This window comes from Colias croceus, chromosome 14 (genome assembly GCF_905220415.1).
Source record: "Colias croceus chromosome 14, ilColCroc2.1".
NCBI classification, from domain to species: domain Eukaryota; kingdom Metazoa; phylum Arthropoda; class Insecta; order Lepidoptera; family Pieridae; genus Colias; species Colias croceus.
In genome coordinates this window covers 7,075,878-7,093,897 of record NC_059550.1, presented here as the reverse complement: position 1 = coordinate 7,093,897, position 18,020 = coordinate 7,075,878, and the positions used below count along the sequence as shown (strand labels likewise).

The window sequence follows — 18,020 nt, the reverse complement described above, 5'->3', positions numbered from 1 at the left end:
CGCACTTTGCTAAGGACTTCATTCTATAAAATTAAAAGCAAACTATACATTTATTAGGGCATTTAATAAAGCTAAATCGCTTTATTATTTTCAACGAACATGAAAAGCAATTTGTCTCTGTTTATTATTTATGATTCTAAAACGCCGTAGTATTATCGACAGCTTAAAACTCATAAACAAGACAAAACTGCGCTTATTGCTGTAGGCGTTATTTTGTAAACCGCACTTTAACGCCGAACCAAATTACTGAGGAAATAGCTTAGTAAAGAAATATTATGCTTATTATGTTCAAATGCGAGGCGAGAAAAATGATAATAGTTTTATCCATTGAGCACCGAGCGGCCCGATCTGACGACGACACAATAGATTTTCTATTGTGTCTGTGATTCCGGGGGCTGAGTTATTACGATTATGTTCAGTTATTGATAAATGAAGTACCTCAATGAATAGCAGTTTAAAGAATAAATGTATAAAGATTTTTTTTTACTCAATTAAAAAAAACACAGTAGATTTTAAATACTCTAAAGTCTAAACTAGAGTTATTAAAATCATATTATTTTTATTTGCATTTACATAAACCAAAAAGTCACGAGAGATGCTGCAAATAAATTAAATTATTTAAATACAGATCCGCAGCATATATCTCCTTATTAATATTGTAAAATGTAGTGAAAGTAAATATGTTTTAAAGCCAGCATCATTATTTACTGAGTGCAGCAGAATTTATGTGGGAACATTTAAGGAAGTGCACGGAGATGCGCAGGCACTCCTTTATTTTGTTACGGAGAATTAATCTAACATTTGTATTATGTAAAAGTATTTCAGTTCCTATAATTTCTATTACTTGGTAAAATGTTATAATTATAATAATATCGAAAACTATATCGTTTTTTTATTTGAAATTACTTATACCTATGTGTTATTTATAAGTCTAATACCTACCTCTAAGCAAGTGTAAAAGTAAGCTAAAAATACTAGTACTCTTTTACATCCTCTTTAAATGCTGATTTAAGGACATAAACAAACTTATTTTAGTTAACCTTATAGAACCTTAGGATTTTTCACGGTTGATAACAATATAGTGGTGGTGATGTTATTTTTTAAAATTCGATAATTTATTAAAAAAATTGCACCACTGTAGTTACCATAATGTACATTCAAATAATTTAAAGTGCATAGAGTCACGCGTTACCACCTCTATCAAGAACTAAGGGCCTAGTTTGACTAGCCATCCTGCATTAGTGTGCACTCACAATGCATGTGCATGATGCACCGCCTAGACACACACACTGCCACGCTCCGCTACCCCCATATATAAACCTATCTCTAACTATCCTTGAACTTCATTTCAACACTGATCGACCATTGAAAACCACCCTTCAGTTGTAATATCTTAACTGCGTTCTGGATTGTGTGTGTGTTTAAAATATGTGATTGGTTGTCGAGGAACTGTGATATTTTGTGTTAAATTTGTTACAAAATGAGAGCCGTATTGCAAACGGTGAGTTTTAATTATCTGTGATTTTTTACGTATTTAACTATGACCTAAAAGAACTAAATCAGCTGTCAAAAGAATATTAATGTAACATTTTTATTAGTTAGAAATCCTAATTAATCACTCAATTATGTAATGAATCAATTTAAACTCATTATACTTATAACGAGCTGATATACATCGATCTAGCCTCATAATACATTTATAACATGAATAATTTAAGTAGTGGTGTAATATCGTGTCAGAGGCCAATACTGGGTCAAAGAGTTAAATAAACAGAAGTCACCAGTTTATGAAAGCACACATTTTAAAAGTTATATGATATAGTTATATTAAAATAAACCTAACAAGTGAAGCAATCGTTGAAGGTGTACATTTTATCGCATTATTAAGAAATTCTTAACTAAGGGAGTCAATAAGAAAAATAAATATTTAGAGACATTGTAATTTTTTCTTTAAAATAATAATAATACAATTTTATCAATAATAAAATTCTAAAGTACCTATATTGTGATTTTATGCTCACATCTAGTTTAAAAAAATAACATAGGTATCACTATTTTTGCAACTACTAAATTCAGGCGTAGAATTCTTAAGTTACGAATTTTTATCTTTCTGTTAATCTCTGGTACTGTCCAGATTTTAATACAATAACCTATGTCGATAAACGCGCCTTTTATCACGTAATATGTGCATAACCGAATGAACGCGGAAAAACAACACGAAGAAAATATTCTTTTCAATTTATTGCTTTTACATCATAATCGCAAGTCATTTGAGTCATCTGAACATAATATTTAAAAGTCGGCATACATTATTGGGGACTTTCCGTCTATTTCAAATATGATGTATGGTTTATTTATTTTATTAACACGTAATAATAAAATTAATGCAATAAAAAAAAATGTAGTGGAAGTGCATATCGACAAATAGGGAGTCAGAAACAGATTTTACAAGTTATTAAAAATTTAAATCGTTGCTTCACTATAAAATGTAAAAGATAGCTAAAGTATATATTGTAATTATTAAGTACTAGCTTCCGCCCGCGACTCCGTCCGCGCGGATGTCGGTCTTCGCGTGGATGGTTTATTTCTCCATTTTGAGACCTCTGACAATAACATCTTATAAATATCTATTGGACCCAATTCCCAAATACGGCTAGGCCTATAATAATTTATAATACGCAACGTGTGTTCGCGGTTCTACGGAACAACGTCTATGGATAAAACTGAAAAATTAAGATTAATTTTTTTCTACGTATTTTTCCAGGATAAAAAGTATCCTATTTTACGCTCAGGATAATAAGGTATAATTATACCAAGTTTCATCGAAATCGAACCGCTAGTTTTCACGTGATGCCTTCACATACAGACAGACAGACAGACAGACAGACAGACAGACAGACAGACAGACAAAAATTTTTTTAATCACATATTTGGGATTGGTATCGATCCAGTAACACCCCCTGGTATTTATTTTTTCAATATTTTCAATGTACAGAATTGACCCTTCTACAGATTTATTATATGTATAGATATTAATTTCTTAATAACATTATATACGTCGTATAAATATTCAATTACTTGAAGATCTGACAAATTAATTAAAGAATATTGAATAATGTTGATGCGTATTGGAAAACTCTTAAAAAATAGTATCAATTTAAAACGCACTACATTGTTTGATATATTATAGGTACTTGATTTTCACGATGTAATAAAATCATGCGGTAGACACATTTGCATTTGTGGTTTTTATTAAGTTTTTAGTTTAATTAGAGTATATGTAGACCCGAAACTATAAACAATCTTTGCTTATTGAGTATCTATACTAATATAATAAATGCGAAAGTAACTCTGTCTGTCTGTCTGTCACGTCTTAACTACTGAACCGATTTGCATGAAATTTGGTATAGAGATACTTTGATACCCGAGAAAGGACATAGGATAGGTTTTATCCCGGAAATCCTACGGGAAAGGGAACTATGCGGGTTTTTCTTTGACTGCGCGGGCGACGCCGCGGGTGGAAAGCTAGTGTAATATATATTTTCATAAGTTTATTTACAAGAGATACTATTCTCGATCGAATCCTAAAAATATTTAATCTATAGATGTTGAGAAACGTAGGTGGAGTTAGAGTCGGTCGAAACGGTAAGTTTTCAATAAAGATTATAGAGCAAACGTACATAATATTAGTCTTTTAAATTTAAATAAAATAATTGTGTGGGGATGGAATTTATATGGCCATTTAATATTAAAGCCTTTAAATAAATGGTCCCATATTGGTTGCATATAGAATAAGCAATGTGTTTTTAAAAGTGTAGTTAACGAAAGAAATTTCGAAGTTCGAGCTATGAAAGTAACAAAATTCAATATAATCGGAGGCATTTGTAAATTGAAACAAAAAAGTGTATTAGAAAAATTTTCTCGAGTGCCAATTATTACAAAGTAAAATATTATGTATTCCAAGTTTAATAATACTTGATATTATTATGAATTATGCAGGTAAACCTTATCACTAATGGGTCTTCAGTGTGCAATCTAGATTTGGGTTTTATTAGCTCTACCACGATAATTAATAAAACAAATAATCAAATTCTACACCAGTTAATAAAAACACAAATTGCACTTAATAAATAGGTATTTCCTTTGTTTTGTTAAACGTTACTACCGTATTGTTTGGATAACATTCATCACTTTTGTCGCCAAGGAACTGTCCATTGTTCATAAGGTATTTATTAATCAATTTAATCTCTTCCGTTGCCGGAATATAATGTATTCCACTTTCTATATAGTATTATATAATATGATACATGGCCAAATTAGGTAGGCCTTACGAATCAGGCACGGTATTAGTTTCGAAATTATTATAGTATCTAATAAAGAGTATTTAGTAAACATATTATTATGTTCACGAACTATTTATTTTATAGTAACAAGTAATTAACAGTTTTTACCCGAAAGAAATTACGATCTTACAAGTTTAGTTTAAAATAGAATACAGAAAGCTTCGAAGCTTTATGAGAACGTTTTTATAATTTAATAGCTGTACCCCGTGGTTATTCCCGCAGTATTCCTCTCCTGTTGGTGCATAAATGGGCTATCTAACACCGAAAGAATTTTTCAAATTGGACCAGTAGTTCCTGAGATTAGCGTCTTCATACAAACACACAAACTCTTCAGCTTTATATTAGTTTAGATGCATGTACATAGTCTAATTCACTTATATTTAACAAAGTATGCCTTTGTGTATTTATTATTGTATTTTCCTTATTCTGCTCTTCTATATATTTATTTAAATATTACCGTATTTGATAATTACGTATTCAAGAAGAAAAGACAAAACACACGGATGTGAAAAATCTGCACAACATTGAATACAATTAATGAAATGAAACCGAATTTAGCAGATATGCTAATTGTATTGATCAAGTTTCGATTTCATAGTAACAAAAAATAAACGACAAGACGTAACGTTAATTAAAAGGCAATTAGTAATAAGACCGACGTGGGATGCGAATCTGATTGAGTGCAATGTCTTCTCGTATGAAAGTTCGCGTGTCTGTTACGCTTTGGGTTTTGCGTGAGTTTAATGCCTTATGTAATTATTAAATACTTGGCTAAATTAACCTTGAGATGAATGGAATTAAGAATATTCTTGTGTGTAATGGGATGTGAAACGTATTCGGTTCATTGTTTTGGTTTATAGAGGTGATTAGTGCGCGACGTTTTTTCATAAATTATGGACGGTTTGTTTCCGTTTAAAAGACTTCCTAGTTCCCACTTTCTAAATTTATGAAGCCTTTTTTATTTATTTAATTGGTCACTTACGTATGCCTATGAATGTACCCATTTTTTAATTATACCTAATGCGGATTATCGTGTTATGGCATTATAGGAATGTTGTAATCGTTATGAATTATGATTATAGACAAATTGACTTATTCGTTGAATTACTATTATTTTGAATTTCATTAATAACATAACACTAAGTAGTTTATATTGAACTATTTTCCTTACATAGTTCACTATTTATTATATTGTACTTTGTAATGTTGTATTTGTATTAGGTATTTAAAACACACAAACGAATTCAAATCTCGACTGCTATTTCAAGTTATAATTTATTGCTCTTTAGTAAAATTACGAAAAACTGGCAAACATCACAACATGGCAGTCCATGTATTTCGTTATAAATTTATGTCTAAAGTAAACTAGGGTAAAGGTGCGTTTACACCACACCGCCATAACACTAATATTGTATTTCATTTTGGTCTTGGCTAATAGGAATGCATATGTCATGGACGGAGTGCTCTTTACTGAGGAAAATTTTCAACTTTTTAAATATATTATGGTATGCTACTAAAACTAGTATTTGGCTCACCGACTACAGTTGTAAATATGAATAATTTTGAAATGCGATGAAAATGAAAATCCTAGTGCAGATCTAATAATGTTAGGGAGAGCTATTATATGTAGAGTTTTTATAACTCACATTTTTGAATTAGATACCTACTTACCTACACAATGGTATAAGTCGCATTTGAGAATTAAAATATATCTACTTAGTTAAAGAATACAAATTATGAAATTTTCATGAATACCTATGTAAAAAAATACACTTTACATCTTTTAAATTTCAATCGTGCTTTAACAATATAAGTTTCTCCTTATTTAATATAAATAAACATGTTTTATCCTCCGTAAATTTTTATGTCTAAATATGAGCATAACCACAGTTAAGTAAATAGTAATGTCATAACTATAAATTTATCCAATTTAGAACAAAACCGTTTATAAGAATCGATTTCATTCAGAGAAATCTTAAGACTAGTCAATAAATATTTATAAATAATATTCTGAATATTTTTCTCTATACATTCCGTTTTCTATATTTCTGTTTCTTTTATATTAAGAACTAGCTTTCCACCCGCGGCTTGGACCGCGCAGTCAAAGAAAAACCCGCATAGTTCCCGTTCCCGTGGGATTTTCGGGATAAAATCTATCCTATGTACCGGGGTAAAAAGTAGCCTATATCCTTTCTCGGGTATCAAAATATCTCCATACCATATTTTATGAAAATTGGTTCTGTAGTATAGTCGTGATTGAGTAACAGACAGACAGAGTTACTTTCGCATTTATAATATTAGTATGGATTATCTGTTCAGAAAAATTATAATAAATACTTTAAATACAGTCAAACTCAATTAATTATAGCTTATTTTTTAACATTAAAAACAAACTCAATAAAATGATATAAACACAACTACTGTCTACTATACACCGCCACCGCGCCGAGAATACGCTACGGTTCGAAATGAAGCTCCATAACGGTATGTGAGTATATAACTTGACAAATAATTTCAGCTACATCAAATATACAATGAAAGGGAGATGTGTAATCAATTAGCTATTACGTCAAGTACTGTATATACAATGTTATCGGAAACATCATAATTCCTCGTAAGACACTAAACAGGTAGTCGATGCGACATTATACGCTTTCCCCAATGAATTCCTAGTGAAACTTCTTTAAAAGGCCACAACGTAAGGGCAGAGAAAATACATCCCACAGATCTTGTCGCGTGACCTTTGGCTTTGATTTAAACGTTTAATACCCTTCAATAGAATGTCAACACTTTCTAATGTTATTATTAAACAGTTAAGTTTTGTTACCTTGTAAGGATATAATTATTAAGTAAGGGGTTGCCTAGTATGCGAGCTTTTGAAGGATATTTCGGCGTGTGATTATTGATTTGTTTTACGGTTTACGGTTTGATTGATAAACACAACTGTTTTTATTAGTCTATTATTTTGAATCTTTTCAAATCTTAATATATATAAATCTCGTGTCACAATGTTTGTCCTCAATGGACTCCTAAACCACTTAACCGATTATAATAAAATTTGCACACCATGTGCAGTTCGATCCAACTGGAGAGATAGGATAGTTTAAATCTCAAATCGTTTTAGAGAAAGCGGGCGAAGCCGCGGGCGGTAAGCTAGTAATTAGTATAATCGTATCGATTGTTGCTGTAGAGAGAATATAGTTATTTCTTCAAATTACAGGGGTGCCATGAATAATTTAAAGTTCCATTATATATTTTAGCTCTTTTATTAATTTAAAGAACAACTTAAAATCACGATTTTTATCGAGCGAATATTCTAAGTAACAGTTGATACTTATAACGTAGTATAAGTGTATCATTATTTTTTACATCTAAAGTTATCTGAAATTGATTCTAACAATAATAAATAAAAAATCGACATACATGATATTATAGCTTATTAAATCGCGTAAAGCTTTGCGCGATTTAATAAGAAGTATTGAATTTACTCATTACTTAAAAGCACCGTTTATAATTCACAACCCATCTCAGTTTCAATGTTGTTCTCTAAGAATTATCTTTTGCCCCTTAACCCCGGACAATCGCTTTGTATGCATAACGAATTGAAAGCTTCAAGCGAACCGTGGGTTAGAAAGTGTTTGTATCCTTAAATATTTTGCATCGATCACTACTTAGTATATTTTATACATTAATTGTAGATAAGATAGTTGATATATTAACTCAATTTCAATATTTTTGTTTAATTGGAAATGCAAATATATGTTAAGTTTGGCGATCATTCTAGCCGTGTTCAAAACAACATAATATACTAACATATTATACATTAGTTATACAAAACTCGTGTATTTCAGGCGACGTCGAGATGGTTTTTAGTAATTTAACATTGCCATAACCAGTGTTTTTTATACAGCAGGGGCGTAAAGTTGTAGTTGTATACGTAGTATATTATTATTAGTTTGTGATTGTAGTAAGCAGAACAAAAATAATATTGAATGATAATATACATCTTTTAAAATAGGCGGATTACTCAACTGAGAAAAGATTATTGATACCTAAACAATTTATGTACTTACAATTGATATAAAATTTAGGAGGCAGTAAGATTTAGATAGGTATCTATACTTTTTTTTATCTATACCTAACTCAACCGCCTACAGCTTATTTCCTCAAATGATTGTAACATCAGCGCATGTAAAATAGGTATTTTTATTTCGTATTTATTTCAAAGTATCAAATTTTATATGCCCTGAGTTTGTTTTTAGTTTAATTTGTATATTAATATAATAAGAACATTTCGTGAAATAAGTAGCGGTGTTTTTATCAAGTTTTCATAGGCTATAACATAGAGCTCTAACATAAAATATTCATATAGGCAGCATATTTAAAAATAAACGATAAATTATTCATGCGCTATTTTCTATTCACTTATAAAAATATATTAACCATTTCAAAAAAATATTGATATTTTTTAAGAAACAGCTCAATTTTATCTAAATATAATAAACCGAAAGCTTTCCTTATACCGATAGAGCGGCGCGTATTACCAAACAATTCGCTGTATTTAATTGTTATTTTTGTTTCAGATACGGATACTAGTGCTGATCGTAATAGTCCACAACACGCACTGCCAAGATGGATTCAATAATCAAGACATCCTGCGCGTACAACAAGTGGGCAATGATGGACACATCGAAACGATTACAGGCTATAGCAAAAATGATCCAAATAGTCAATCAATGTCTTCCTTGAACGTTCAATACCAGATGCAAAATAACGCAAACAATTACGATTTTAACCGCGACCGCGGCAGAACAAGGAAAGTTTATCGTATCAAAAATCCTTTCCAAGGTTCACAAGGAGATGAAACTCAAATGGATAGTAACAATTCTCAAGATACAGGTACTGCAGCTAGTAACCAGTATGCTGGTATGCAGTATTCCCTTCCACCTGAGGAGTTCTTGCAACAGATGAGAGCGGAAAATCAATACCTCCAACAACAGCAGCAACAGCAGCAACAACACCAGCAACAGCAACAGTTATCCACGCAAGCTTCTGTTTATTCATACACGGCTACTCCTCAGCCCCAATATTCATATTCAACCATGACTGCTTCTAATTACGATAATCAACCCCTTCAAAATATGCAAGAACAAAAGTCTTTAAACTCGATGTATAATTCTAACCAAAATACGTATCAATATAATACTGCTAATAGCTATAATTTAGATACTCCGCATAGCACCCCAGCGCCTTCGTTTTTATCCACACCGAGTAATCAATATAACATTGGTACACCTACAAATACATTTGTTTCTAGCGCCTCACCCATGTACATAACTAGCCCACCTAACTTACAACCATACGTATCATCTCCTTATACAAATACGCAAACAGGCACTGTAGATTACAATAGCAACAGGGTGTCTACAATTGGCAATAGCTTACAAAATTACGATACAAATATGTTAAATAAAAAAATACAGATGGAATATGGTAACAACTTAAGATACCAAACAAATTCACAGAATCAATATCAAAATGACTATCCTTCATCGACTATATCTCCAGTATCATCTCCCTATTCGGAAGAAATAAGAGATAATTGGCAGAGTTCTGGCTCTAATTACAATAATGGTTTGGCCCTGCCTAAGTCTAGTCAAGATTTATCTCTGTCACAATATCCCCTAAACACACACTACCGATATAATAACCAAGAAGACACAAAAATAGATAATAACTACGACAATATTAACCAAGATAGCCGTCGTTTCGGTGCTTTAAGTGCAGCAAATAATGTATATTACAATTACATCAATCCTGACAACCAACAACAAAATAACTATAAAGTTCAAGTTAGGGAAGTAGATCAACAATTTGGACAAACACCTAGTTATTCGCACGGTGATTACGGATGGAAACTTAACGAAAGAAGGTCTCCTAGCTATGGGGGAGATGTATCGACGGGAAGTTACTCAGGCTATCAGTTATATAATACAAAATCAGACAATAGCGGAGCTATGAGTCAAGTTAATTTCCACATGGACACTAGTAGGCCGTATAACTATAATCAAATATCAAAATCCAGTACAGAAAAATTAGAAGCTGAAGAATTTGCAAGGGCCGCTGCAAAAGCTCACGAAAATTTAAAACAACAACTAGAAGCTGATCGGCTTTCAGCAAACCATCAATATGGTAACAATGTTTATTCAAATGGTGATACCTATTATACAAACAATGATAAATCTAGAAACAAATACGAAAATCAAAATTCTAATCAATATTCAAGTGGCTCAATGCAAACAGATTATAATTCTCCGTCTCAATATTTTTCAAGGGAAAACTACGTAGATAAACCTAAGCAGTCCTTTGATCATGATAGTGCTATAAAAAATATTGTGCCCATAGATGTTTCGAATGTTGTTCAAAACTCTAATGCTCAAATGAAGTCCAATGGCTTGGATTTAAACAATAAATACAGTTTAACGTCTTATAATAAAGAACAAGTTGAACAAAACTTAAAACAAGCTAATCGACCGACGAGCGAGACTTATTATAAAGATAAAAACAACGTTTATTCATTTGGAATTAAATCTCAACCAGAAGAATACATGTCTATTGCTGAGCGTTTGAAACAGAAGGATTCTGTTTCTCTCCAAGGAAAGTCGCAATCATCAGATGCTATTTTTGGGTTTGGAGGATTTTCTGGGAATAAACGATATGTTGATGATTCGTCACAACTAAACAACTATGGAAGTCACTCTTCTAGTAATCAAGATAGTTCTTTATCTGCAGATAGTATACAACAGAATATTTTACAGCGTAAGCCACTAACAGGATCCGATATAGCGACCCTTATGAAATTTAATGATATTCCTCTTCGTCTCACACATAACTTAAATGTTGACTCATTTAGATTACAAAATAACAACTTTGAACAAAATCCATTGCCCAATCCGCTTCCAGTTAGATTAAGTCAAAATCTTGAAAACCATCATGTCGATGTAGCAACCGATATACTGAATAAATTGATCGCTAGTAAACAAAATAATATAAACAACAATAGGCAAGAAACTGAGTCCCAAAACAGTAATTTATTATCTACTATCAATGGTTTTAAAGTGGCTAATCCGTTTAATATTGATTTGAAATTAGTTGCTGAAATGCTGAAAGGAAAACCAATTATAGATGACAGTCAATTAAGTTCTTTAAGGGATCAATACGCAAAACCAATAAAGTTTGACATACCACAAATACAACAGCTTCTTTTGAAAAATGATAATACTGGATTAAGCTCCAGTATCGGGACTATTCCTAGCTCTTATTTCGATATTTTTAGTAATAATCATTATCCTTTTCAAGGTATTAAATATTCACGCAGTGAGGAAGGACCAGAAAATATTCCGATTGCAGAACCATCAAATAGCCACCCAATAGGAGCTGTGGTCGAAGAGGACACTTCTTTAGTCGGTCAAGACAATACAGATTTGACCGAAACAGACGAAGACACTGAAACTAATATTGATGAGGATCGGCCTCTGAAAATGTTTTCTACCAATGGAAGAACAATGGGTGATAGATATAGACATACCAGTTCGTTGACACACGGTCGCCATGCCTATCTAAGAAAGTATCCAAAAAGTTCAGTAGACCAGCCTTATCCCTTGTTAAAACCACCTCCCCCACATAAGTTACGAAGCAAGGTAATTCACCATTCTGATAAAAGTAGTCGAAAGAGGCGTGTAAATAAGCCTAAATCGCTCAGATTTTTTAAGACGGAAGCTCTTTATGAAGCAAATGCATCTGATGTTGGAGAAACAAAAACAGCTGTTTCAACGCTATTAAAACCACCACCCGTAATGGAGGATAAATCAGATATGGTAGACGAGGAGGAAAACCCTATAGAAGAGACGTAACTCTTGTAAATTATCATCTGAATGTGTGTCAATAATAACTTATTTTCTATTAAAGTGTAGTATACTGTCGCTTAAACATATTGTATATTTCACTGATTTTACTATGAGTATAAACATTACTATTTATTTAACTTGAGCTTTTGTTAAAATCAGGGCCCGGGCGTGATTAAGAGAAGGACACATAGATTATATTTATGTCCATTATTTAAGATATTGATCGTGGAAGATGTTATTTGTATTTTATGACAATATGAATTCTTTTAATAATTTCCATTATACTTCTGCCATTGTAGGATAGTTATTTCTGTAAATAAAGTGTTTAAAAATAAATTTAAAATTAGTATGTAAGTTGTAAATATTATATTGTTATATTGTAATAAAAAGGCATTTAGCTGTTTTGTACATCAATACAAACTGTTGATTTATCCTAAATTGTTAAGTTTTTGAGCTCGTTATTCAATAAAATTTTGAAACTATTTTTTGGATCATTATTTAAATATAAGAAACTACAGAATTTTCTTATGTTTTCAATCATTCTTTGAAACCTACTCATAAGCTGTTAAAATCAATCTTATTTAATGAATCTATTACAATTAACATAAATAATAAAGTCTAGAATCGGTATAAGATATATTATTTTATACTCAATTCATGTACTGTACATAGATAAATAAACGAATGAATTTTTAATGATGTTATATCTAAAATTCCTGTGTTTATTGAGGTTTTGCATTATGCTTGAAGCATTAGTAGAATTATCAAAGAGCAAACATATTATATATCAAACGCCACATAGTATGTAGTAGTATATATATTTGTAAAAAACATTTTTCTTTGCATAACTAAAATTTATCTTGCTCATCGCTTAGACCTTCCAAAATTTCCTATTCGATTTAATACTTTTATGCAATGAAAATGTAACTTTTACACTAGCCTGTAATTTAAAATTTCACTACAATATTAACCTTAAACAAATGACAGAAGTGCAAAGTGCGTTAGAGTGCATTCCACAAATTAATTTCTTCCATTTCTTGGGGTGAGAAAAACGATAAATAAAACTAATTTGATATGATATATTGTTTAAGATAAGAGTTGCGTGTGTTTCGCTTTCTGATCCCGCTGCTTAGCTGTTGTTTTCGCGGCCATTCCATACAATTCACAAGAGAACATAATTATTACGATGCTTCTGCAGAAATCAATCAATTTGAACATTCAATTTAGCGTAAAATATGAACGCTTCTTTATTTATTGGTTTTATCAATCTTGTGTATTGAGTATAAAAAATAGTATTTAAGTTTTGATTTACATTTAATCAGTATTGATATCTATATCTTAATCCAGTTTATTAAGTGCTTAATAATAATTGTTCTTACGTGTTAGTGCTTGTTTCGTCAATAAAAAAACATGATTTATACAGAGTCGGAGAACATTAATAGACTTTGCATGCTTTGTATCATATAAGTAGTGAATTAACTATTCCATGTTTTTTGACAGATTAAGTTGAATATTTCTTTATTTATTCAATTTGTTCTTTAACTACATTCTATTTATGTTACCATATTTATATAAGGAATATAGTTTTTTAGATTGGTAAAGACTTAAGTCTAATAAAAGACTCTATGTATTTATTCTCATTGTATGTTGCTAGATGTAAACAAACTAAATTGAAAAATGTATAAACAATTTATTATAAATAATAATGTATAAAATATTCATAACGATGCAGCGGTAGCGATCAGTGGGACAAGTATTAAGTAACTCACCGTTGAATTAATTCCGATACATAATATTATACTGGTTAGAAAAGGAAGGAGAATTTTTGGCCTCTTCCGTCACTTTCGACGTCGTCCCTGCGGCTCGATGACACCGATATATAAGTTTGAAGGAAATATCCAAAATCGTACAAACGAGCATAGATAGTTGTTGAAGAAACAACTTCATTTGCGTGGCCAGCGATTAGCTAATCAGAATGGCTACTATTGTAAGTAATCAATACAATATGGTCAATGATATTGATATGAGTACAGATTTAGGTTATCAAATACTATAACTTTTAATTTTACTTTCAGACAAAGTTGACGACGTTAGCTATCCTACTAAGCAGCACCTACGCTGGTATTCTCCATGGAAACGACCATTCCCATGATCTCCATAGTCATGAGCATCACGACCTGCACAGCCATGATCACCACGACCACCATGGCCCTGCTTATCCTCCAGCGCCCCTAGCCAGTCTATCAGCGCCGGGTTCATACGCTCCATCTTACTCTAGTTTCGCACCCAGCTCTTTCCCAGCTGGTTCTCTGCCATCTGCCAGCTACTCTGGAGCTGGTTTCATTGGAGGTGGATCAATCTCGGGACACAACTTAGGATATGGTGGAGCCGGCCTTACTGAAGCTGCTATCGGATCAGCTGGATTCAGTGGACCTGGTTTCGGAGGACCTGGTTTATCTGCAGGCATCGGTGGCGCTGCTCTTTCCGGTCCTTTGTCTGGACCTGGTTTAATTGGAGCTCCCATCGCCCCACCTGTTCTCGCTGGTGGTTCTTTACCTGGAGGCTTCAACGGTCAATCATCCCCCAATGGTCCTAAAGCTCCTGTAATTGACGAAATCCACGGACTCGCCAACAGCAACGGAGCGCCTATTCAGTACCGCGTGCGTGAGGAGCCCTACCAAGTATTCCGTGAAGTCACACACAGAGTTCCCCAGCCATACCCAGTGCCATACCCCCAAACCGTTCAAGTTCCATTCCCCCAACCTTACCCTGTTCAAGTCCCAGTCGTAAGAAACGTCCCAGTTCCCGTTGTTAAGATTCAACACGTGAAAGTTGACAAGCCCGTGCCGTACCCAGTGGAGAAGATCGTGAAAGTGCCTTTTGAAAGGGTTGTGGAAGTGCCCGTCGACCACCCAGTTCCCGTTGAAAAAATTGTTGAAGTGCCCATCGTGAAATTGATTAAGGTTCCAGTACCAGTCGTGAAGACTTACGCAGTGCCAGTAGTGAAGACTGTGCATCACAAAGCTCATGTTAGCCACGGACATGGCCATGGCATTAACATCCACGGTCTCATTCACAATCTCGGACACGGATACGGCCATGGTTACGGTTACAGTCACGGACACGGTCACGGCTGGTAAACAGAAGTTCAATACTTTGGATAAAATACCTCATTCACCATTGGCTAGTCTACTCTTCTGTAAATATTTCTTGTCGTTAGCTCATCGAGAGGCTGCAACGTAGGGTGATAACTAAGTCATTAATTTAGGAACACAATGTGTATTCAATATTTTCGTTTTGTAAATAGTAAGTAATATTTAGAATGATTACTTTAAATAAACGATCCTCCAAAGAACAACCTCTTTAAATTTTTACCCTATAATATAATTGCCGAATATATGTTCTTTACTTATATCACAGATAAAACTATACAAGCCTATCATTTAATACATTGTTCTTGTAATATTATAACAATAGTAGATTTCCGCCCGCGGTTTCACCCGCGTTTGCAAAGGAAAATCCGTTCCCGTTCCCGTGGGATTTCCGAGATAAAAACTATCCTATGTGTTAATCCAAGTTACCCTCTATATGTGTGCTAAATTTCATTGTAATCGGTTCAGTAGTTTTTACGTGAAAAAGTAACAAACATCCATACATCCATACAAACTTTCGCATTTATAATATTAGTAGGATAAAATATGTAAAGAGTAGTAGAGGTTTTGTCCAAAAATATGTAAAATAGAGATATCTTACATAAGTATCTCCCAGTAAAATGTATGCTAAATAGTTAAGTATTTATTGATTTCGATGAAACTATCGATCTTGTTATATAATATATCAACAAAGATTATGTTAATGAAAAAACTAGTTCAAACATCATTTACCTAAATGCACATTTCGAAATATATATTTTTTTTATAAAAAAGTAAAAATACTTATATAATTCACCTGTTTTAAACGGACTTTCAAAAAGGAGGACAATTATTTCCAACGTATTTTAATCTTATAATATATAAAAATGAATCGCAAAATGTGTTGGTAAGCGCATAACTCGAGAACGGCTGAACCGATTTCGATAATTCTTTTTTTATTATATTCCTTGAAGTACGAGGATGGTTCTTATGTAGAGAAAACGTAAACATGAACCACGGGCGAAGCCGGACTAGCCTTTACTAGCCGGACCGCAAGTAAATAAATAGAAATCTTTTTTTTGTCATTTAGACGTCATTTGTAATTAAAACATTTTACAAATGTAAAGTAAATTATGAGTGAAATATAAAAAAATATTACACCATAAAAGTAAAAGAAACATCTTTAACACCTCATTGTTTAATCCCAACATAGACCTATTTAATAAGTTAACCATATTACTAAATACTTCGAGTATAGAGCCAGAACTTTAAAATATAAAAGCATAATAATTATTAATTATTATAAGAAGGATATTTCTAATATGTATTACCTGTCGGCTTAATTGTTTAACATTCAATATTTCCTTAGGTATAAACAATATATTATGTAAAATATAACAATATGTTATGTAACAAATCCTTTTTCTAAAATCTGAATTTATCAAACAAAACTATCGGCTGAAGAATTAATGTTATAAAGCTGAAGAGTTTGTTTGTTTAAATACGCTAATCTCAGGAACTACTGGGCCGATTTGAAAAATTATTTCAGAGTTAGATTGCTCATTAATCGAGGAAGACTATATTATGTTATATATCATCACGCTAAGACTAACAGGAGCGGAGCCAGGCGGGTGAGCAGCTAGTATGTAGGTAGTAAGGCTTATCGAGCTTTATTTTCCTGTAAAATTGAGAAACACCTACTTCTTACCTATAAAACTTGCTTTGAGTATGTTTTTGATTTATCGAACTATTTTTTATAAGGCCATAAGCTGATAAAAGCTTAAATTAGTAACTAAAAGCGGCACGCAATTATTACATAATTTAATGTTATACTTATTCCATGAAATTGTCGTTAATTCAATAAATGTCATCACTCAATCCAGTTTCACGGGTCTGTTAATGGTTTTTTGTATATTTCCGATTGCACACAACCATAAACTTACCTAGATGATTAATCACAAAAACCATAAACAAGACCGGCCTACACTTAAAAGATTTGCACCAAAATTACGTAAAGCTTGACCCGGAATAAAACCGGAAGGAGTGACTAATAATATCGGTCAAACGGTATTTTATTATTCATCATCACATTCCCAGCGACCAGGTGAAATTAATATAGTTACAAAAACAGGTTTACATTTAAAATGTTACTCAATGAAGGGTCATATTATGACAAAACTTTTACGTAATGGAAGATGAAGTGTTTATCAAAACTGTAACTAATATATTTCGGATGCTAATTTTATTGCATATTGCTAAACGTTATTTATGATTATTGGTTGCAAATTCGATAGCTTTCACAGTAGGTAAAATTCTCCGAATTTTCAGTACATTACGTGTAAGTCGGATGTTATATCTTTTTTTTTGTAAAGGGACAAGTAATCTGTATCAGCATATGCTAAATGCAAATATTCTTAAAAGTCAAACGTTTCATAAAGATTGCGCAGAAGGCGGCATTTTTTCTCTGAATAAGTAGTTAAATGTTTATCCATATTCTGCGATTAGATTTGATCTGTGAGGTGATTAATTTCAATATCACGATAAGGTCATTTCGAAAAGCTTTTCTTGTAGGTACCAAAGGACAAGGATGAAATCTCGAGTAAAGCCTTATGTTCTTATCACAGATCATATTGATTACT

General features: G+C 32.4%; 2 protein-coding genes across 2 annotated transcripts; both read left to right on the top strand.

Moving 5' to 3' along the window:
* Positions 1–1,291: 1,291 nt before the first annotated feature.
* On the top strand, positions 1,292–12,733 carry LOC123697492 (putative uncharacterized protein DDB_G0282129). The gene is made up of 2 exons (XM_045644024.1): positions 1,292–1,501; positions 8,927–12,733. The coding sequence occupies exons 1-2, from the start codon at positions 1,481–1,483 to the stop codon at positions 12,254–12,256; spliced, it is 3,351 nt and encodes a 1,116-aa protein (XP_045499980.1). The 5' UTR covers positions 1,292–1,480; the 3' UTR covers positions 12,257–12,733.
* Positions 12,734–14,169: 1,436 nt separating this feature from the next.
* Positions 14,170–15,605, top strand: LOC123697356 (chorion protein S38-like). The gene is made up of 2 exons (XM_045643843.1): positions 14,170–14,237; positions 14,326–15,605. Exons 1-2 carry the CDS (start codon positions 14,226–14,228, stop codon positions 15,388–15,390), a joined length of 1,077 nt encoding a protein of 358 aa, XP_045499799.1. The 5' UTR covers positions 14,170–14,225; the 3' UTR covers positions 15,391–15,605.
* Positions 15,606–18,020: the final 2,415 nt, after the last annotated feature.

Excerpts from the sequence above, each read along its gene's own strand:
- LOC123697492 (XM_045644024.1), top strand. The coding sequence starts at position 1,481 with ATGAGAGCCGTATTGCAAACG. Across the intron at positions 1,502-8,926 it reads TGAGAGCCGTATTGCAAACG|ATACGGATACTAGTGCTGAT; the intron begins GTGAGTTTTAAT and ends TTTTTGTTTCAG.